Source organism: Chelon labrosus (genome assembly GCF_963514085.1).
Source record: "Chelon labrosus genome assembly, chromosome: 20".
NCBI lineage: Eukaryota > Metazoa > Chordata > Actinopteri > Mugiliformes > Mugilidae > Chelon > Chelon labrosus.
Genome location: NC_140353.1, coordinates 1,519,553 through 1,543,123, shown reverse-complemented (window position 1 = coordinate 1,543,123; position 23,571 = coordinate 1,519,553). Strand labels below are relative to the sequence as shown.

General features: G+C 45.5%; 2 protein-coding genes across 3 annotated transcripts in view; both read left to right on the top strand.

Annotated features, from left to right (window-relative positions):
* Positions 1–2,277: 2,277 nt before the first annotated feature.
* Positions 2,278–4,360, top strand: wdr89 (WD repeat domain 89). The gene is made up of 2 exons (XM_084568458.1): positions 2,278–2,466; positions 3,049–4,360. Exon 2 carries the CDS (start codon positions 3,074–3,076, stop codon positions 4,211–4,213), a length of 1,140 nt encoding a protein of 379 aa, XP_084424584.1. The 5' UTR covers positions 2,278–2,466; positions 3,049–3,073; the 3' UTR covers positions 4,214–4,360.
* Positions 4,361–8,861: 4,501 nt separating this feature from the next.
* ppp2r5eb (protein phosphatase 2, regulatory subunit B', epsilon isoform b) overlaps positions 8,862–23,571 on the top strand; it is a 39,681-nt gene continuing 24,971 nt past the window's right edge. Inside the window, exons 1-2 of one of the 2 annotated variants that reach the window (XM_084568575.1) lie at positions 8,862–9,470; positions 19,307–19,467. In XM_084568575.1, coding sequence (XP_084424701.1) covers positions 9,442–9,470; positions 19,307–19,467 — 190 coding nt within the window. In that variant the 5' untranslated portion in view covers positions 8,862–9,441. Of the gene's footprint in view, positions 9,471–19,303; positions 19,468–23,571 lie in introns of both variants that reach the window. The other variant, XM_084568574.1, reaches the window with a different exon arrangement.

Sequence of the window (23,571 nt, the reverse complement as noted above, 5' to 3'; positions counted from 1 at the left end):
GCAGAGTTTTAATTATGACTGAAATAAAATATGTTTGAATTGATTTCTAACTGAAGTTAAAACCTGAGTTGATTGAGCTCAGACTCCATCCAAGCTTTTATTTTGACGTCTGCCCGGCTCCGTTCACTTCCTGTGGCCTTCCCTCGTTCCTCCTCTTCTGTCGCAGCGTTTTTCTCTGTGGGAAAGTTTCCTCTGGAAATAGAACTGTCGACTGATTGATGCTAAAAGTGGAGGACCTGCTCTGCTCTCGACTCTCTGGACCTGAGAGACACGACCAAAACGATTTCCTGTGTGATGTCTGTTTGCTTTTTGCACTTTGTGTCTAAATAAACGAGAAGATTCCTGATGAAAAGCTTCTGGTTTAAATCTCTGTCTTCACACTGATGTTAAAACCTTAGATTGTTCTGTTTCTGTTTATTGTTTGGATCTGAACCTGTGATTGAGTGAAATAAAAAGAATCCGATGAAATAAAGATGCTGTTTCTCCTCAGTTAAAAGCTGCTAACGTCTTCATTCTGGACGTATTCATGCTCCCTCACAGACGACTGAAGCTGGACGAGGAGCGCAACATTTTCCTCTCTTTCCTTTTAGACTTTGAGCCGTTGAAGTCGTTGTCTCGTCTGGATGAGACTAACAGACGTCTGATTCATCTCTGACCAAACTGCAGCTGCAGAGACACCAGGCAGATCTGGAGTTTAGGAGCGATGATGTTATTTGGTCTGGTTCTCTGCAGAGACCGTCGGTCACATTCTAAACGTCTCCTCTGATCCTGAACGACGCCTGTGGAGCCTCCAACGTGTGACATGTGATCAGGTTTCTGCTGCTGCTGCTGCTGCTGAGGAAGAGGAGACCGCGGCGCTGCAGATGCTTCGTGGTGTGACGACCAGTTTTCCACTCGGCCCTGCCAGCAGCTGAACCAGAGAGAGCTGGGCTGCAGCTGCTGGCCTGAACATTAAAGACGTTTCTTTTTGTTTTCTGGAGGTGGAAGCAGGGCGGTGGGCGAAGCTCAGGGAACGTCTGGATGGAAAAGACTGAGTCACGAAGGCTGGACTGAAGAGGCAGAGACACCTGCTGCAGACGGAGGCTGAAGCTGCAAGAAACTGTTTGATAGAAAGTCAATGAAATGATCACAAAGAGCCTCCAGAAGATGGAAAAAAAGTGATGGAAAACAATCCTAAAGTGACAGAAAATTAGTGAAGAGGCTCAAAACCGTGTTTAATGATGTGAGACATTCATAAAGTGACTGAATTATCTCACATACAAGAAATAGACGAGCAAAATGACCACAAAGAGATTTAAAGTCATTACAGAGTGACGTAAAATGACTTGAAGAGACTCTAAAGGATGCTTAATGACGACAAAGTGTTGAAAAACATTCTCAGGGTTATGAAAAATGACCTTAATCAAATGCAAAATGGCCACAATGACACTTAAACTAAAGACAAAAGGATAAAATCATTGTTAAGTGACGATGAGGAGACTCAACATGGCCACAAAACGATTCCTAAAAGCCCAAAGTCATGCAAGATGGGTAAATGAACATGAATAGACACAGAACTGCCCTAAAGCAACGCAAGATGACTTCAGACTGATCCAGAATGGCCACAAATGACCTTAAAAAGACTAAAAGTGGCCACAGAACGATTCTAAAAGGCCCAAAGTCACACAAAACATTCTGAAAATGAAGCAAAATGAAGAGAAGGGACTGAAATGAGACACAAATAAACATGAACAGACACAGAACAACCCCAAAGTGACAGAAAATGACATTAGGCAAGAATAATTACCACAAACAGCATTAAAAGTCCTTAAGAAGTGACGCTAAATGACTGCAAAGAGACTGAAAATGATGTTTAATGACCATAAAGTGGAACCAAAACAAGATTCAAAGGAAGCAGGTGTAAAAGAAGAAAGCAGACTTGTATGAAAAGAGACGAACAGTAAAATAAAACTGAAGTTTGTCTGAATTAGTCTCTGTGCTTTGAGTTCCAGTTTATAGATGTTCTGCTGCCCCCTGCTGGACGATGAAGGACACACACTCGAGTTTTACTTTTACATTTTTATTTATATTTATTCAAAGTAACAATAAAGAAATTAAAAACATCTAAATAAATAAAAGATTTAAATAAATAAATATATTAAAAAATTAAAATAAATGAATAAAGTATAATTATCAACGTTCAAGAGGAGCGGAACCTTCCTTTCGGAGTTGAGGTTCCGTACGGACTGTTGATACCGTGACACAGAAAACTTCCTCCATGCGTGAATTGAGTTAAAACGTCGTGATTACATTTTTAGTTTATTTTAGAAGATTTTTAATGAACATTAATGTTAAATGACTCTGTTTTATTTTCACTGTGTGTCGCAGCGGTTTACAAAAAAGAAATGGCGGCCGACGAGAAGAAACGTTAGTCTGTAAAGTTTAACAGACGTTTTTCTTCTATTTGTGTAAAATTCTAGAAAGCAGGTAGGTTGACTTCAACATTTATCACACGTTAGATTTATTATTAGTATTTTTTTTCATATAAAAGATAATGGTTGACGGAAACGGTCATGTTTTCTGCTCTGTCTTCTTATTTCAAATTAAATAACCCTCCACAGAACTCCATTGAAAAATTTGCAAATTTTGTGTGTTTTCGTTTAATTACAAATATACATGAGACACTTAGTAATGACTTACAGCCGTGTACAAAGACGTGTTGTACTGCATCATTCGGCAAACGTTTACCATCCAAATATCTTTGATTTTTATTTAAATAGAAGAAACGTGAAAAAATATGGCTAATACTAATCTGTGATGAGCATTAAATGAAAGCATTTATTGTACTGAGTTAGATGCCAAATAACAAAGAGGAATCTTGTTGATTTTCATCTTCATGACTGAGTCCTTCCATGCCCCATGTGTGGAGAATAACCAGGAAATCATAAAATAATCAGTATTTTGAATGGAGTCTTGCTGGAGAGGAGGAGTCATCAACTCAACTCATCAGATCTATGTTTTTATGAAGAGTTGAATTTCTCATTACTGATGATTTTACTTCCTGTCCAGATTAGTGTCATCAGCCTGAGCTTCCATGGACGGTCTGGAGGAGAAACTCAAAGGTCTCTCCATCGCTCGGCGGTCCCGTCCGGAGGAGCCCACCTACCTGCTGGACGTGGCCCTGCAGCCGGCCGGCCTCCTGGCGGTGTCCTGCTCCAACTTCACCATCCACCTGCACAACAAGGACACTCTGACCCTGGTGGGGGAGTACCGGGGCCACACTGGGCCTGTATGCGGGGTCACATTCGCCCACACCTCCTCTGACCTCCTCTACTCCGGTTCTGCTGACGGGACGGTCCGGGCGTGGGACGTGCGCCGGCCCGGGACCGAGGCGGTCCAGGTGTTTAAGAGCGACCCGTCTCACTGCTACTGCAGCCTGGACCTGAGCTGCAGCGACGCGCTGCTGTGTGCCGGCACCGAGCAGGTCAACGACGAGGACAGCTTCCTGGTGTTCTGGGACTCGAGGAAGCCGGGTGGGGGGCTCCTCGGGGTCTATTCTGAGTCGCACAGTGATGACATCACGCAGGTGCGCTTCCACCCCCGGGATAAAGACCGCCTGGCGTCCAGCTCCACCGACGGCCTCGTCAACGTGTTTGACCTGAGCCGGGGGGCCGAGGAGGAGGCGCTGCTGGCCACCTGTAACAGCGACTCCTCGGCCGGCTCCGTGTGCTGGAGCGGCGCCGACTACGACCAGCTGCTGTGTCTGAGCCACGACGAGGGGCTGCACCTGTGGGACCTGAGCCAGCTGGACACGGACGAGCCTCTGACCGTCTACAGCACCCCCGACGCTCGCGGCCTGACCCCGATGGGCGACGGCGGGCGTCTGGATTACCTGGTGGGGGGCGGCTGGCTGGAGGAGGCCCAGAAGCTGCTGGTGGTGGGCGGGGAGAACGGCGGCGACCTCCACCTGATGGAGTGCGACGGCCGAGGGCTCCGCCTGCTGAGGAGCCTCGAGGGCGGCCACTCGGCGACGGTGCGCTGCTTCCTGTGGGACGCGGCGGGGGAGGCCCTGTACACCGGCGGGGAGGACGCTCAGCTGTTGCTATGGAAACCAGGACGGGAGGAGCTCACGGCAAGAAAGAGGGAATCGATGAAGAGCGAGTCGGCTTTAAGACTGAAATCCAGGCCGCACAAGAAGCACGGCTACCAGAGAGAGAAGAAGACGACGACGTAGGACTCTTCTTCTGTCAAAACATCAGACCAGGAACATTCAGCTCGTCTCATTCTGCTCTTCTAACTGGGACGTCCCACTTCCAGATATAAATTATTGCTTAAGACTGATGTCTGCTGTAAAAAATAAAAAAAATAAATGACACGATTTTAACACGATGCCCGTTGATCAGGTGGTTTGTCCGACTGTGTTCGATCAGAGCTGATATGAAACTGTCAAAGGTTTTCTCCTTCTTCTTCTTCTTCTTCTTCTTCTTCTTCTTCTTCTTCTTCCGTCAGCTCCTCCTCTGGGGGAGGCTCTGTCTGATATTTAATGAGGATGCTACAGGTGATGCTACAGGTGATGCTACAGGTGTGAGTGTGTCTGACTCGTGCAGGGATCCAGGCCGTAGGTTTTAATCTCCGTCACGTTAACGTTGGTGCAGAGGTTTTAATCATAGATACCTTCTTATGTTGATGAGACGTGACTCATGAATAGAACCGCTGCCTGTTTGTAGATGATTCACTGGAGGAGGCTGGATGTTGGCATTGGGAAGCGAAACCCATAAATGATGATGATGTTATCAACTAAAAACACACTAAACTGTACTTTATAAACCTGTGTTCTACAAATAAACTGACCTTCAGAGACAAAACACACTCAGACACAGCGTGACAAATAAATGTACTTCAAAATGAGACCAGACGACTGAATACAGAGACATTTAACGACAAAGACAAAGGTTTTAAAACAGCTGCTGAGGAGCACGAAATAAAACCAGAAGGACTCGGTGTGAGATGCAAAACTATTACAAAATGATTAGAGGGATGTAAATCAGCTAAATGGCGACAAAAAGAGGCAAAACTAACGCAATGAGACACAAAATGGCTCCTGGCAGATGCAAGGTGTTAAGATGCAAAACTATTACAAAAAGGAAATACAGTGTGCAGAAATGATTATAAAAACATACAAACAGCTAAACTGCACCAAAGCAAGTGATTAGATACACAAATAGACTAAATATGACCACAATAATGACAAAAATATGCAAACGTTAATGTGTCAGTAAGGATAATTCGTAATTCCAGATGCATCGTTTTTAATTAACTGACAGGGATAGTTCTTTTGAGGAAGGACTTCTTCTTCAGACTGGAGGTCCTACATTTCACACTCCTGTACCTCCGTCCTCTGGTAGGAGTGTGAACGGTCCATGTTGGGGGTGGGTGGGGTCCTCAGTGATGGAGGCAGCTCTCCTGTGGACTCTGTGCTGGTAGATGCTCTGCAGAGACGGGAGCTGAGTCCTGGTGATCCTCTGAGCAGTCTTCTTCACTCTCTTCAGCCGTGACGCTGCTGCTCAAGATGCTCTGAACGATGCAGCTGTAGAAGTTGCTGAGGATCTTAGGCGACATGCCGAAGGGTGTAGAGGACGGGGCTGAGGACACAACTCTGTGGGGTCCCAATGTTAGTGGAGACACTGAAGTCCTGTTCCCGATCCTGACGGACTGGGGACCCTCGGTCAGAAAGACCAGGAGCCAGTCACAGAGGGAGGGGTGCAGTCCAAGTGGGTGAGTTTGTGGGGTGTGATCATAATATAACACATCATCGTCTTATTGCAGCAGAAGTTTTCAGCTTTTATTTTCTAGAAAGACAAGAACTTGAATGGACGGGCTGGGACACCTCTCCCTCTGGACGTCTGCACATAAGGCACTAAAACATTAAATGTCTCTTTAGAAAACAAAGTGAGGACAGCAGGATGCAGAACTACAACACAACGAGACAAACTGATCGACAGAGACGTCGAACTATGATGGAAGATGACAACAAACTCAGACGGAAGAGGGAAAATAATATTTATTGCACATTAATGTGTAATAATAATAATAATAATAATAAGGATCATTCCTACTTCCTGATGCATAACAGGGAATGAAAGTTTTCATTTTATTTTCTAGAAAGGCTGAAGAACTTGAAGCAGGGGTGTCAAACATATGGCCCCCCACCCCCCAGAGGGTCCAATCTGACTCACAGCATGAATCTGAATTTGCAAAGAGCGTTAATTACACAGAAGACATCACCTGCAACTTAAAAGTAAAGTAAAATAATTCCTAATGTCTCCCCCCCAGCTGCCACAGCCATCCCCCCACCTAGCCCTCCCACTCGCACCTTTCTTGCACAGAATCCCCCGACTCTCCCCTCCTCTTCCATGGGAGCTGGACAGCCCCCCAACCCCCTCACCCTCCTCTCAACCCCCCCCTTGCTTCACAGCTGATCAAGTGAGGGGTGAACTGAGGAAGCTCCGTCCCCGGAAGGCAGCAGGACCCGACATGGTGTGTCCACGGCTTCTGAAGACCTGCGCTGCTGAACTCGGGGAGCCGCTACAACGCATCTTCAACCTGAGCCTGCAACTCGGGAGAGTGCCCACCCTCTGGAAGACTTCATGCATCGTTCCTGTCCCCAAGAGGAACCGGCCCAGCGAGCTGAATGACTTCAGACCGGTGGCACTCACATCACATCTGATGAAGACGATGGAGCGGCTCTTCCTCCAGCTCCTCAGACCTCAGGTGCAGCACGCTGAGGACCCTCTACAGTTTGCCTACCGGGCAGAGGTTGGTGTAGAGGATGCCATCCTCTACCTCTTACACAGAGCCCACTCGCATCTGGACAAGGGAAAAGGCACTGTCAGGATTACCTTCCTGGACTTTTCGAGTGCCTTCAACACAATCCAGCCCCTTGTACTCCAGGAAAAACTCTCCAGAATGCGAGTGGACCCCTGCCTGGTTGCTTGGATTTCCAGCTACCTCACCGATAGACCACAGTACGTCAGGCTGAAGGACATCACGTCTGACACTGTGGTCAGCAGCACTGGAGCTCCACAGGGGACTGTACTTTCCCCTATCCTCTTCACCCTGTACACCGCGGACTTCTGCTACATCTCAGACACGTGTCACGTCCAGAAGTTTGCAGATGACACGGCCATTGTGGGGTGTATCAGTGGCGACGAAGAGGAGGAGTACAGGAGCCTGGTGAGGGATTTTGTTGTCTGGAGCCACACAAACAATCTACAGCTCAACACCTCAAAGACTAAGGAACTGGTCATTGACTTTGGGAGGGACAGACCCAACCCCAGACCAGTTCTGATAGGAGCAGAGGAGGTGGAGGTCGTGCAGACCTACAAATATCTTGGGCTGTGGCTGGACAACAAACTGGACTGGACGAGCAACACGGGGCAGCTGTACAAGAAGACCCAGAGCAGGATGTACTTCTTGAGGAGGTTAAGATCCTTCAACATCTGCAAGAAGCTCCTGGGGATCTTCTACCAGTCTGTGGTCGCCAGCGTCCTGTCCTACGCTGTGGTGTGCTGGGGTGGGAGCACCTCCAAGGCAGACCTCTCCAGGTTGGAGAAACTAATCAGGCGGGCTGGCTCTGTGGTTGGCACGAGGCTGGACCCTCTGGCTACTGTAGCAGAGAGCAGGACACTTAAAAAACTAACAAGTATCCTGGACAATGCCAGTCACCCTCTGCACACGACCATCAGTAGCCAGAGAAGCACCTTCAGCGAGAGGCTGCTCCTCCCAAGGTGCAGGACAAATAGACTGAGGAACTCTTTTGTCCCCCGTGCCATCAGACTGTACAACCACCACTCACTTGGGGGGAGGAGGACAAAAAGGAAAGGGCCTGAATGACTTTTTTAACTAATCTGCAATAGTAAAGTAAAGTGCAATAACAGTGTATGTACAGTCATGTACAGTCACAATATTTATTTCTCTATTTATGCAACAACCATGCATGTACAGTCAATATTTATTTTTGTATTACTATTTTTATTATTCTTCACTGGGTGTATTGGTATTCTGGGCTTTTTATACTGTCTCCTACATGTATGTCTGAAAGTGCTGGTTGCGATGGAGATGTCAATTTCCCTGCGGGAACCTCCCAAAGGGATCAATAAAGTCGTCTATCTATCTATCTATCTATTTTAGTCAAAGAAGAAGAAAGAACTAAACAACAGACAGATGCACATTTTTACTAAATGTTAACATGTTTTGCACTAAAACAAAAGGAAACATCTGTAGTTGTTGTTGTTTCTATGTCATTACTGTGTTGTGTGCTGAGTGCGGCCTCCTGAACTAAAACCAGATAATAAGTTTCCTTTTTATTTGGCTCTAATGTAGTAGATAAAGCTGCAGACAGGCTGGATGCTGTAGCGTTAGCTGATGTGTCTCAGTTATGTAACTCTCCTCCTGCAGAATCCCTCTCTTAATCTCGGGGTTTGCAGAAACAGAAACCCTCTCCTCCTCCTCCTCCTCCTCCTCCTCCTCCTCCTCCTCACACCGGGCTGGAGCACAGCGTTGAACGGGGCTAAAGGCCGCCGCAGTCCGGGCAGGGAGCGTCGAGGCGCCGGGGCTGGGCCTCGGACAGGTCTAACCTCATTCCGGCAGCGCCGTGTGGCGGAGTCTTCACTTTCTGCCCCGATCTCTTCCCTTGTCCCCTTCTCCTCCTCCTCCACCTAACCGACGGATCCGGGAGCCTCGTTTTCGCTCCGGCGGTGATTGACAGCTCCCGGCAGCCAATCACAACCCCGGCCGTTGCTCCCGGCAGCCAATCGGCGTCGTACGTGGCGCTGAACCCGTCCAGCACGCTACGGTGCGTCTCTGTTATGTGTGCCATGGTCTCAGCCCAGCAGTGTTGACAATAGGGTGAAAAGAAACAGCCCCGGACCATAAACGAGCTGAGGAAAACACCAAAATCCAGGGGTTTAGGGGAAGACCAGCAGTAGACTCAGTAACAGGAATGTAATTGCGTTAAACTAATCGTTTTATACAGCCGTATTTTGTTATTAATGGGAGTTTGAGGATTATTCCGTTGGAAGGAAAGGTACTCGTGGGTTTGGCTGTTTCAGGCCAAGATTTTCCTGCTCTTCCGCCGCTGCTTGGGAAAGGCTGTTCGCACCGAGCTGGAGGTAGCCTAACTGTTAGCCCGATAGGTTTCCACCAACATAGGATAACTCCTCCTCGCCGCCGTCTCCGTTGCGAACCGCAGAGGATCAAGGTAAAGTACTACGATCGGAGAGAGTTAAAACAGCCACCCCGGTCGGCTGCAGCTTGTCGGGCTCGGGTCGAGACTCGGGACGGTGTGTGTGTGTGCGCCCCCCCTCCCTCCTCTCTCTCTCACAGCCCAGTCGGTCTTGTCAGTCTGTGAGCGCTAGCTAACGGTAGCAGCATTAGCAACTGCCCCCTGTATTTACATCTGGGATGATGGGTGATCGCCCGAGCCCGCCCAGGTAATGTTACCTCATTAGTACACATGTGATTAATTCATATTTAATTTATTAACCGCTTTGGATCAGCTCCTTGTGTTGCCTTTGCAGTGTGCACACTAAGCTAGCTGCTAGCGGCGGCGGCTGCTGAGCTAATGCTACACGCTCAACTTGAGCTAACCCGCGATAACCGCAGCGCTAACGTTAGCTTAGCTAGCTGACTAAAATACCGTGTTTTGAAATGAAGCTTCACGGCTATGGTTAAAAAAATATTTTGTCTCCGTGTTTAGAGCACCGAACTGTTTTTACGTGCTCACGGGAGACGGTTAGCTGACGGTGTGTGCTGCTTTGTAACGGTTAATCTGGAAGCTAACGCTGCTAGCTAGCTAGCTAGGTAACGTTAGTGCGGCTATCGCGCTGTCAAGTTTTGAATATTACGCTGCTCGCTGCTGCCAGGCCCAACATGGCCAAGCTAACGCCAGCCCTGCCTAAAACGGCTGGATTTTTTTTTATTTTTATTTTTTTGACCTCATGCGGTTAATGGGCTATTTCACTGCTTTTGCTGGCAACAGTAAATAAGAGACATCAGATCGCGCTGATATAATCTTTATTGTGTCATTTAGCTTGGGTTGGGTGGGTGGTTGGGCTTAGTAGCTGATCTTTCCAGGCAAGAGCTTGATGTCAGGGAAGCACTAAGTCATGGGCAGGTTTTCTAGAAGTACATGCTGATGTTTAATCCTCGTGAGTTGGAGGAAAAAAAAAAAAAAAAAAAAGGCTCATGAACCTTAGTTTTCCTCTCAGGTGAAGCCAACTGTCAGATGTGAACTTTGCACCAAGATACCTGTGTCTGGAAAACTCTTGAGGATGCATAGGCCAGCACTGTTTCTGGGATTGTGTGTGTGTGATTGTGTGCAACCTGTGAAGGGATGTGATCATCACCTGTAATGACAGTGTAGTGACACGGATGATGAGAGGTGGGAGACCTGCTGATGATTGAGAGACGTGGCGATGGAGAAAGACGAGGGCTTTATTTGACAGAGAGCAGAAAGAAGTGTTAGCAGCGTTACACAATTTTTGCTTTTTGTGTGTTTTGTGAAGTAAAAAAAATAATAAGATTCAGCGTGTGGTGCAAAACTAGAGGGATACAAATGACGACAAAAAGTAAAATATAAAACACAAAACGTCTCCTGGTGAAAACATGTTTTAAGGAGATGTATTCTTCCTTCTACTAGTGTTATATGGCAGCTATATTTACTAGTTTAAAAATCTTTAAGGGAATATAAAAGATGATGCAGTCTCTGAGGTCCAAAAAGTGTGTAAGTGTTAATAAAAGAGACAAAAAACTACTACAGGTGGATGCAAAAAGGGGCAAAATAACCACTAAGACGAACAAAACAACCCAAGAAGGACGTAATGTGAGATGAAAAAATATTTCAAAATGATTATTAGATAGAAAGCGTCTCAGTGACAACGCTACGGTGCAGAGCAACCACAAAGACACACAGAATGTCTCCTGGGAGATGCACAGTGTTATGTTAAGATGCAAAACTACTACAGAACAAGGCAGATATACGTTAAGAGTTTAATATAAACTAAAATATGATGCAGTAAATTAGAGTACACAGGCTCAGAGGCCCAAAGAGCATGGCTCACCTGCATGTGTTAACAAGAGACAAAAAAAAAAAAACTATTACAGAGGGATGCAAATAAATGCAAAACACCACACAAAGGTGCAAAACAACCACTAAGACGCACAAAGCAACCAAAGAAGGATGCAGCGTGAGTTGCAAATTCATTTAGACACTAAGCAAATGGACTGGAGAGATACAAAGCGGCTAAGTGGCAACAAAGAGAGAAAACAAAAACTAATGATAAGATATACAAATGAATGAAACATTAGACAAAATGTCAACAAAAAGCAAAAACAGGTAAAGACACAGCTCCTGGCAGATGTAAAGTGTTAGAAGATGCAAAACTATTAAAAAAACAAGACTAATTAGAGAGATGCAGTTTGACTAAAATGCCTTCCAGTAAATGATGAGAACAAACAGGTGCAAAACAACTCCAAAATAATCCAGAATGATGTTCAGAACTACTTCAAAACAAAGCTCAACCGTCAGAGACGCAGACTGACTAGAGAGAAAAACCTAACAACTTCAGAGAGATGCAAAGCTACTGCACCGAAAGTGACACAAAAGGACGACAAAAAGAAAAATAAACTACTTCAAACCTGATTATTAGAGACAAATTGAAATAAAAAATAGAGGAAGCAACTGAGTACAAACAAATACGACAGAATGATGCAAACAATTTAGTTTTATTACATGTTAATGAACTAGTAAGGATCATTTCTAAGTTGAATAGGTGAGCAGAGATCACCTGTCCTGCATGATGCATACTTCACATAGTTATAGAATTCCAGTAGTATAATAGAGGTGAAGGTTTGGTGAGTGTACTCTTGATAGAGAACAAAAGACTCAGACCTTTTACTTGTATTTCCACCTGCAGCGTGCCGGAGCCCAGGTGTGGTTGGGTGTAATGCATGTCGATGGTGTGTGTGTGTGTGTGTGTGTGTGTGTGTGTGTTTGGTGGAGGCGTGCTCTTAGTGTTGGCCTTGTCACGCTGGGTCACCGTCACGGTTTCTGAATGTGACACACGTACCCAGACCACGGCGAGGGGCACGTCCAGCCCTGCCTGAGATAACTCAACATCCAAAGTCTCCCTGTGTTTACAGCTGCCTCCTCCTTATCAGCGCCGCGTGGCGTGTGTGTGTGTGTGTGTGTGATTTCAAGTCGCTCGGCTGATTTGACTCTTGTGTGAACGATTATCCCGTGAATGAACCGCAGCGATTAGGACGTGCCGTCAGGTTGCAGCATTCGGTTGACAGTGGCAACAGGAGACTTTTTGCAGAAGTGAGCGATGTGTAATAGATTCATGCTGAGGTTACTGGAGCTGTTTAGTAGTAACCCTGGATCTGCAACACAGACCGGCCGCTTCTTGATGCGTCCGTGTGATAGGTAAATGAAGCTAAATGTGTTGTTTAGAGGGCGTTGGTTATCAAGTCACACATCCAAAACAAAAAAAAAACTGAAATTGTGAATCACATTGTCCCCTAAGTCGTGTTTTTTTCCCCTCCAGTGTTTTTCTAAGCTTAACAGTTAATCTGTTAATGGAGAGGAGAATATCTGCGGCCTCAGTTTAAGTACATTTCCTTCAGTTCCTCGTGTTATATCATCACAGATGACGGTTTGAAGCTCCGCTCTGTTCAAAAACAAAAACACAGGATGTGAATACAGATGCAAGAAGATCAATCCATGTCACACCAGAAATGATCCGTCAGTAAGAAATAACCGTCGTGTTCTTGAGACTTAACATTTATCAGTTACTGTGAGACAGAATATGTTTTAATAGTCTGGACTGTGGATGTGACAGGACCAGGACATTTAAAGACGTCACCGAGGGCCTGTTGACATTTAAAGACCAAACTACTAATTGCATCCCTGTTTTTTTTCTGTGTGAAGATAATTTTACGGCTGTAGTTGGATCGATACCAAGCGATGCTGTCTTTATTTTGTGTTAAGTGTGTCAGCTGTAGATAATATTCACAATGAGAGGGACAGCTGACATGTCCCTGCTTGTAAAGGCTGCATGTTTTTACTTTAGTCAGATATTTCTGCAGCTTTTAAGGTTTTATACTAAAAACAAAAACAAAGGCGACATCCTCCTTTTATCCCTCTTGAGTGGGTTCCTGTGCGTCTTTGCAGTTTGTTCCCTCTCTCAGTTTGTTGACTTCCTGTCAACCAGCAGCTCCGTCCATCCCTCCCTCCCTCCCTCCTCTTCCTCCCTTTCTGTTGCTCTCCCTGTTGCTCTCCGCACCCCCCCCCTCCCCTCTCTTTCCTCCTTGTTCTTTAATCCCAACCCTCCCCGAGCCTGTTCAGATGTCATCTGGCCTCTTATGTAAGGAGCACGGGGCGGGATGGGATGGGGTGGGGGGGGCAGCTTTGGTGCTCGGGCTGCTGTACGCCCGACCAGCCGTGCAGCCGTACAGCCGTACAGCGTAGTCCTGCTCTCCCTGGTTGTGTTGAGGTGGTGGTGACGGTGCCGGAGCGTTAGCCGTCTGTTCAGAGAGGAAGCTGTAAACTGCCTGATGGTTGTTCATGGGGATTCCACTTCCCCTTTGCACAGGTAAGAGAAAATCAGATTTGATCTGACGGGGGCTGGATTGGCGTCTGTCCACTTTCATAAGCGCTGAACGCACGAGAGCGTCAGACTGTCTTTGTGTTCATTGTTGTGATGCAGCAGTCGGAGTCGGTCTCCTGACGTACGGCTTCACCGAGGCAGACGGCTGCTCTGATCAGAGACGAAGGAAGCTCCGTGTTATTATCCTCAGAAATCAAACTGCCATCGTTCATCGCTCAGTCTGTTCATAATATTCCTCTTTAACCGATTCACTGCTTTGCTTCTGTCAAAACCCTCACACTGGACGACCTGCAGCCAGATAACCATGTGGGTTTTGCTTTACAATCATTAAAGAACATTTATTTGCGGATTAAAAGGTCTCCCTGCTGATTTCCTGCATCAATTTGATTCCGATTAACGAGCTCCTGATTGGATTCATTTAGAGATTCATCAGTTTGGTTCCGGAGCTTCGTGTCAGTCCCACAGTCTCTCGTCCCCTGTAGTTTCCTCGTCTCTCGTGTGTCTTTGCTTGTGTCCGGCTCGTCTCTGTCGTCACACGTTTTAAATCCAATCAGCTCTCGGTCCTCTCAGAGCTGGAGCTTCTGTCCGTGTCTTTGTTTTGGATCTTCCTCACACACGTGGACTAATCTCGCTGCACGATCTCGAGTATCTGGACGCCACAGAATAACAACATGACTGCAGAGACGTCAGGCTCCAGTACAGTCTCTCATTTGTTAATTTTACAGTCTTGGTTTGGAGACACTGGGTCTGTTATCTTATCTATGTCTAATAATACATTAGACCAGAGCCTTTACAGCTTATGACCTGACCAGGATCAATGAGGTAGAGTTGTGTTTTGTATTTTAGGCACATTGGTGAAAAAGTTACAGGAAAACCAGAGGTGTCTAAAGAGAGGCTGCAGGACACGACGTATGTTTACAAAAATCAGTCGAAGGATTTTATTAATCGACATCAAATCCTTCAGATCTGGATCATAAAATCAGTTTTCTACTCTTGTCAACAGTGAATGCAGCCCCTCCCTGCTTTCTGAAAATAAAACTCCTTCTCTGAGACGTCTTCAAACATTTGATGGCAGCCGGCGTCGATTGTGTTTATTTATTTATTTTTTTAACTAAGAATGAAAGCTGATTGTCCGATAGGTGTCGAGGAGTGTGTACGTCAGCTGTTCCGCCGTAAGCCATTAACCAGAGGTAATCTCAGAGTGAAGGTGATCATCTGAGGCCTCGTCCTGCTTTGTTTCTGCTCCGCTGAACACAGGACAGGTGTCTGAGTGTCCACTTTCAGTTTTTAGTGGTTTACACCGACCCCTGCGTTAAGTCCGGTCCTGGTCCTGGTCCGCTCTAAGGACTCACTTTGTTTGACATTTGAATAGTTTTGAAAGGCAAAAACGCTCAACTGAGGCAGGAAATGAGACGTTCACATACTGCACGGACTCCTTTAGGTTTTTATTTATTTGTTTTTATCTCTTTAACGCAGCCCTGCAGGACTTTCAGTTTGATACCTGCCCAACTGGCTGCAGAAGAATTCAAAGTGAGCAGGATCCGTGTTTAGCTGCAGGTGTTTTCCCGCCGCGGTGGAGACGTTCCCACAGCTGGATCATTAACTGGAGGCTGGTTATGAAAGAGGAGACGACGAGTGGAGCTGACAGATGACTCCCTGCTCATCTGATCGGCGCTGTCACACACCAGTCTGTGTCGGTAGAGTTTAAAAACTATCCCGTTTCCTCGTGTTAACGTGAATAATTACTACGAGCTCTGAGGTGATCAGGGCTGAGATGGTTCTTACTCCTCCGGTATCGTGGTATACACGTGTTCCTGTAGAACCAGAGAAAGTAAATTCTCAAGAACACCTCCAGTTAAATGCGGCGGGTTTCTGAGGAAGAGTATGTCTCGTCCACAGGATGACAAACTTGGCAGCTTTCTCTGTTGAACCAGTGTGTTCAGTGTGTGATTTAATAACTGGAGGAAACTAAACAGAGTTAAATCAGACGGTGGCTACGTTTACATGGACTCTGCTATTCCACTGATAATCAGAATAAAACTTCCTCTTGTAACCAGAGGTGTCTGCTGGAGACCTTCACTAACCAGGTATAGACTCTGGATGCTGCTGCTTTCTCTCTGGTTCCTGGAATAAATCTGTTCTCTCTGAGCATCTCTGCTCCACGTGGAGGAAACATCAGGAGAGGGACAGAAAGACAAGATGGACCAAGATGGAGTCCATGTGGACAGAGACGATGGAGACGTGGAGACATCTTGGTCGTCTTCTAAGACTCTAGACATTCAGGACATGGAGGAGGAACTACTTCTTCTTCCTCCTTTCCTCCTCCACCTCCTGTGTCTTCGTCCTTCTTATCCTTCTTCACCTCCCACTTTTACTACTTCTCCTCCTCCTTTTTTTTTTTTTTACTCCTTCTCCATGTCCTCTTCCTCCTCTTCCTCCCTTTGTCCCCCTTCTCTTCCTTCTACTCCTTCTTCTTCTCCTTTTTCTTTTCACCTTCTTCATCGTCTTCTTCTTTTTCTTCTGTCTCCTGTCTCCTCCTCTTCCAATGTTCTTATCCTCCTCCTTGTTTTGCTTCTCCTTCTTCACCTCCTGCCTCCCCTTCTTCTTCCTCCTTCTCCTCCTTCTTCTTCATCTTTTCCTTCTTCTTATTCTTCTTATATATCCTCCTCCTCCTATCTCCTCATCCTTCTCGTGTTTCTTCACCTCACAGTTATTCTCTTTCTCCTCCTCCTCCTTCTTTTACGTCTTCTTTCTTCGTCCTTATCTTCAGCGTTCTTCTACTCCTTATGTCCCCTCCTCCTCCTCCTCCTCCTCCTCCTCCTCCTCCTTCTTCTGTTCTATTTCCTGTAGATGTGATGCTCCACAGCATCAGAACCTCTTCATTAATAAACTTCTACAGTGATTGATGTTTTAAAGGGGAACACGTGTATCTGATCAGATCATTTTATTTTAGTCTCCATGGAAACGGTTCATTCCTGATCATGGTGTAGGAAGACTGTCCATGTAAACGTAGCCTGTGTTTGATCTCCGTGCTAACACGCTAGCGCGGATGCTAACCTGTTTAACTGTGTGAAGTGGAGCCTTGCAGCTTTAAGAAGAAGACCCGTCTCTGGGAACCGTCTTTCACGGGTCTGTCCGTCTTCTCACTCCCGTTCTAATATAAGCCTTTTGTTTGCAGCCGTTTGATTTGTAATGACAACGTAATGTAAACGCGGACGCATTATCTTTACCGCTGACGTCTGCAAACCAGTTATTTTTAGGAAAACTAAAAACTGTAACACTGAGGCCGCCCTCCGTCGCCGTCTCCCCCGTCTTAATCACAGATTCAGATCTCCCTCCTCTTACAGTGGCATTGCGTCAGCAGCCTGGTGGTCTGCGGGCACACGGGAACGTCGTTCATCACTTCTAACGCTGCAGTCGACTGTACGAGACGATGGACGGTCAGCTGGGCGGCCGCCGCTGACTGTGCTGTCCACGTCCTCAGGCGGCGGGGTGACGAGTGTTTGTGCTGAAGGCCGAGCGTGTCCTCTCCGTGTGTGTCCACTCATACGTACGAGGCCTGTTGGACACACTGTGTGACTTTGGCTCAGAGCCTGCAGCCTCTCGCTCATGTCTTGTTACGTAATGATCTTTAGAGCTGGGGCGCTAATTCATTCCTTCTCTTCGTGTTGTGTAGTTGAGTTGGTGTGAAGCTGATGAGGCTCTGCGTCTCCTCCTGACATCCTTATGTCCTACATCATACTGAAGTTGAAACGTGACAAGAGAACCATTAGACTGACGCTTTAATTAATTAATTAATTAATCAGCAGTTAAAGCTCGTTTTAGTCCAGTGGTGGTTGCTGCCATTTAAAGTTTGGTTTAGTTTATTGGTTCAAATGGAAAAATCTCAACTTCTAATTGGGTTGACGTTGCGTTTGCAGCAGTAATGCCTGCAAAGAAACCGTGTGTAAATTACAAGATTGTTTCATCAAACAAACAAGAAACATAATAAAATTATATTTGAATTTAAAAACCCCACAGCAACACAATCTGGTCTAACCTGCACTTTAAGTTAAGAGACAACATTTCTGCATAAACGTGTCTCAGAACATCAGATCAGGTCCACTAAACATTGTCCCAATAGTCTTCTGTCTTGTCCACATGATGTTTAGAAATGTTCTTCTTGGAGAGCAGTGTCTTTGTCCATCACACCATGGTTGTTCAGTGGATTCATCAACATTAACATCAGCCAATGAGAGAGAGGCCTTTAGCTGCTTAGAAGTTCCCCTGGGTTCCTCTGGGACCTCTCAGACTATTATGGAGTGATCTTTGTTGGTGGACCACTCCTGTGGAGGGGAACAGTCGTCTTCAATCTGTCTGACTGTGGATTATTTGTGGGTAACTCTTTAGAGATGGTTCTGGAACCACTTCTGAACAGATGGTCTCGAATTTGACCTTGAAAGCAACTTGTAATCCTAGAGGTGCACCTCCCTGATATGTAATATTGGCTCCATTTAGCACTTGTTTGAAAATTTGCTGATGTTTTGAGTCATTTTATGCAGAAATATAGAAGATTCTTCCGTATGACCACAGCGCCACGTGCAAGAATGTTTTTACTCCATGTCCTGCACGTTCCTGAGCATTTATAAACACCGATGTGTCATAATCTAGCCCTGGTTGTCAGCCCCATCATCGCCGTCCTCGTCACACCGCTCTCCTTTGGCAGGAAAGAAACCTTCACTTTATTCTTACCGCCACTTCCTCCTGGGCGTGCTTCAGCACACAGGGCCCGTGTTGTATTTGTCGCCGCCGCCGCCTTTAAAAGTCACTTTGCAAGAGTCTTGTTTTCATACGTAATCGGCAGCAGACACAGAAGTGAACGTTTCCTCAGCTTCCTCTCGTTTCTTGTGGGTGACGCTGTTTTGTTTTTTTCCCTCCTACGAGCGAGGCCGGGACGGTGGACTGGTTTGTTGTGAGACCAGTAAAATGCTGCAGGAAGACGAGCTGAAATTGAGCAAAACAATAAATATAAGTCAGCGTTTGTTGTCTCTTTTTTCCTGTTTTGCATTTGCATGTGCTCACTAGCTAAAAATAAATAAAGAAGTCCTGATCTGCTGCATGACTGTGGCTGGAAATGGTTTATGATTAAACCTGCTGCTTCCTCTGCTTTAACTCAAATCAATGCAAGTAGGAAATCTACAATTATTATTCTGTACATATGTGTTTAATGCATGTTGGAAACAATGGTGTAATATTAAAATGCATTAGTCCAGTCCAAACAGAATTACTTTTGCAGAAGATTAATATTTAATCTGGCTTCTCGTAGAGAAATAATTACTGGAATGAATAACTGATTAAAGACGTATATGAATGAATGAAGCATTCAGTGAAACAGTTGAATTATTAAACCTCTTTAATAGTTGTCTGAGAAGTCAGGAGAGGTAGTGAGCGGTTACGACACCATGAAAATAAGTGTTGTGAAATATAACCGTCATCAGGAAACTGAAATTGAAATAAAAAAAAAAAAAAAAAAACACCAGAAGGTCAGACTGTGGTTATTAAAGCTACTGATGCTCAGACACGTTTTTATAAGATGAAAGTTCAAGAAACGAGCCGAGCTTCTGAGTGTGCTGTGATGTGATGGTGTTAACTCCTCCCTCCTCCTCTGTCTCTCCCAGCAGGGCTATGTCCTCGGCAGCCACCACGTCTCCATCTGTGGACAAAGTGGACGGATTTTCACGGAAGTCTGTCAGGAAGGCCAAGCAGAAGCGGTCGCAGAGTTCGTCCCAGTTCCGCTCTCAGGGCAAACCCATAGAGCTCACGCCCTTGCCGCTGCTCAAGGGTAAGAAGGGAACACGTCAGGGGGGGCGGGGGGATGTTGAAACTGTTTTGTTTCTGCGAACATAATTATATTTTTTATAAATAGATGAGTTGATGTGTTTGCCTCAGAGCTGCGTTCACTAGCGGATTTCCTTTTAGTGATTAGAGCAGTCTTGACTTTAACAGGACAGCAGATCAGAGCGCGTTAAAAACAGAAGTCACTGACTACCTGTTGGAGCGGCTGTTTGTTCCGGTGAGATAGAAGTGAGCTGACAAGAGGAACGTGAGTTGTTGTGGGCGGCAGAAATTCCAACGCAGATCCATTAAATGTTTGATGCATAGATCATAATACATGCAAGGTGTGGTGTGTGTGTGTGTGTGTGGGAGTGGTTCAGCGACACGTTGACACCATCCACCTGAATTTCAAAATTGAAAGAGTAGCTGAGCCGCTGAGTATTTGGACTGAGTGTTGGTTGGTGATCAGAGCCTGGGAGACGTCCTCGTCCTCGTCGTGGTGTCCTCATCGGTTGTTTTTGGGAAAAGAACTCGACAGAGACTCCAGAGCAGGTACTAACAGTGATGCTAATGAAGATGCTAATGGTTAACATGTCAGAGCTGCTTTCCAGCAATTTGTTAAAACTAAACCAGGTTGATTTCCAGGAACCCTGTGCTCTAAGTTTGCAAACATTAGCATCGGTTAGCATCACAGCATGAAGGAGTTTACTTTATATGGAAGATGTGTTTGAAGGTGACATTTAGAGGGAATTAGGTCATTGTGTTTCTAACATATAATCATGTTTGTTACATACTTTACTGTCATTTAAATATATATATATATATATATATATATATATAAACTCTAAAACATCACAGCGACACGTGAAATCAGAACGTGCTGCAGCACATGTCCTTCAGTTTGTTCCTCATTATTTTGAGCCTGTGGTTTTGTTTTGTTTTTTTGTTGAATGAATGGATCTTCACGCTCTGCAGCTACATCATCTTGACTTTGCACCCTGACATCTGTCCACATTTTGATTTATTACACAGCCTTCATAATTCTTAAAAAGAGGCAGAAGAAAAGCGAGTGAACAGAACAAAACTCTTAATAAAATAAAATAAAAACACACCTGTGGATCACAAAGATGCCTTCATAGAAATTACAAACACAACAGATTAGCAGGGGATAAAGACCAGCGCTATTATTACTATTTGCTATATGTCCACATGTAAAACTAGTTCCCTGTGAATAGGGCTGTAGTCTGATTTTAATAAAGTGAGCCTGCAGCAGCCTTCGGTCACGTGATCGTCTGCTCGCAGCCAGAGGAGAAACCAGGAAGTGTTTTTTTTCTCCTTCGATCTGGAGGCAGGTGGAGGATCAGTCTGGTTTCTGTCTCGCTGCATTCCTGCTGTCACCGCCGAACCGCTCCGCCTCTGTGTTTGCTCAGGTGAAACGTGGCGGGAGTGTCTTCATTGTGTGTTACTACACCCTGCTGCATAGCACGGATGCTTTATTGACTTTGACCTGCATCGCGATGTGCCAAACGACACGAGCAGTGACATTTGACTACGCTCCACTGCTTAGCAACGCGTTGGCATACTTTCACCACCCAACAAAAGTCCCTAATAGCATAACACGACCGAAAACACGCAGCGCTAAATGCAATCTGATTAAACGCCCAGACTTCCAAATGATATCTCTGCATGTGGTTCAGCAGTTTCAGACATTTGGTGAAGATTTGTGGACAGTTTTAGTTTTATTATTTTTATTTCTTTTTACTTTCAGAGGATTCAAGACGGCAAGCTTGGAGTTTTTAGGGTAAATACAGTAAAGAGTAAAGCACGCAGAGCTCGTAAAATAATACGTATGATGCAAATGACGCATACATTTTCCCCGAAGCTCAACGGTTGAGGAAACAGGAGATTAAAGATCGTCCTACGTCACACCGCGCGATCGCTGAGACTGTCTACCTGTCTGGACACGTCGCTAACAGACACTCGTCTAGTAGTGAGCGCAGAAACAACAACAGACGGAGGAGCTGCTCCAACCAGACTCAACAGGGAACTATGCTATAAACAGGCTGGAGATTAGCTGCCGTAGCGTCATTGTAATGATAACAATAATAAACCTTTAAATGCAGCTCTGGGGAGGGACCGGACTCTGAGGGAGTGGTTTGAAGGAACGGCTGAAGAGCAGAACCAAGACTTTTGGAAAAAATGTCTGTTTAGTGAGGCTCATAATAAGACTAGTGATGGTTTAAACCTAAATTAACTTATTTTAAATGTCACTAAATATCTTAAAATATTATAATTCACTGTATGTGCATCTATAAAAAAAACCTGTTCACTCCATAACCTGCATATATATTTAGTTTGTAGTTTTTTTATTGTTTCATAGAAAAGCTGCGCCATCGTTCCTAGAAAGCAGCGTTTCTTTTATCTGTGTTGAAAGCGACGGCAGGAAATCAACCCGTCATGAAACCACATTATTTTATCTGAAGTGTGTTTTCATCTCCGCTGAAGTTTTGCGCAACACTTTAGTAAGCCATGTGCAGAATGTGTACACCAATCAGGCATAACATTATGACCACCTTCCTGATATTGTGTAGGTCTCAAACAGTTGTGACTCATCAGAGAATGGACATGGGCCTTCTGAGGGTGTCCTGTAGTGTTAGTGGGGGGGTCTTTGATGGGAGGGGCCTCTGTGGATCATCCCACAGATACTTGATCAGTTTGGGATCTAGTGAATTTGGAGGCCAGGTCAACCCCTTGTGCTGTTCTTCATGTTTTTTTTTTAGTTGTTCCTAAAGTGTTTTTGTGTGTGTGTCTGTGTCAGGCTGCATCCTGCTGGGGATGGCTGCTGCCATCAAGGAGTGTCATTGCTATGGGGTGGGGGTGCCTGGTCTGGTCTAGGTGGGGTGGGGGTGCCTGGTCTGGTCTAGGTGGGTGCTACATGTCTAAGTAACATCCACACCAATGAATGCCAGGTCCAGAAGTTTCCCAGCAGAACACTGAACTGTCACAAGATGGTTTAAATCAGGGGTGTCAAACTGATCCGTGAAAGGGCCGCTGTGGCTGCAGGTTTTCATTCCAACCATGCAGCAGCACACCTGACTTGGCTTAATCAATCAACTGAACTGCCTTCACACAGTCATTTCAGGTGTCCTCTTGCTTGATTGGAACAAAAACTTGCCAGCCACACCCACTGCATGGGTGCTGCATGGTTGGAATGAAAACCTGCAGCCACAGCGGCCCTTTCACGGATCAGTTTGACACCCCTGGTTTAAATGTTACTCACATCTCCTGTCAGTGGTCATAATGTTGTGGCAGATTGATATAAATATGCTCTGACACTGATTCTATCTCTCCTTGAAGTGAATGTTTGCATTAGTATATATTTTAGTCGTCCACAGTGAGTGTGTGTTATTGTTCTCTCAGTTCATGTCGTAGTTTATTTCAGTCGTCAGCTGTTTCTATGGTTCTAATGTATTTACTGTAGTTACTGTATCTGTGTATTTGTGTCTCGGTGACTGAGCCGCCACACGTTCCTTCGTGCTGCAGCTTCACACGTTCACATCAAATTCACGACGCTCGGCTCGTTTCTCACCTCCTCGGTACGATGGTGCGTCTGCTCCTGCTCCCGACCACCTCCTCGTCTCAGCAGCTCCTCTTTTAGCCCTCAGCAGGCGCTCTACGTCCAGCAGAGCGGGGCTCTCTGCATTTAGAAACACAGCCACCGATAACGGATCGGCTCAGTGTCTGCCGCGTCTCTACTGGATTCTTTTTTAGACGTACTGCACGTTATAAAGTAGAAACGCAGCGCTGCAGTAGTGTGTAGTAGTAACTAGATCCTAGTCAGAGACGTGTTTTAGTTTTAGTGTTATGTTCTCTCTCCACAAGCAACTTGGCAAACAGGTATTCACTGAGCGTTGGAGCTGGACAGAGAGTCTTCTGGCACTGATGTTTTGTCAAGTGATGCTGATGTTTGTTTTTGTTGGCTTGTAAGTTTAATTTCCCAGTTTTAGCTGCTTGTCTGAATTTTGCTTTACAATGTTTTTAAATGGGGTTGGGTTTAAAAAATAGACTTTCATATTCCAAAAGATCAGATATAGCTTCATGAAAATGCATT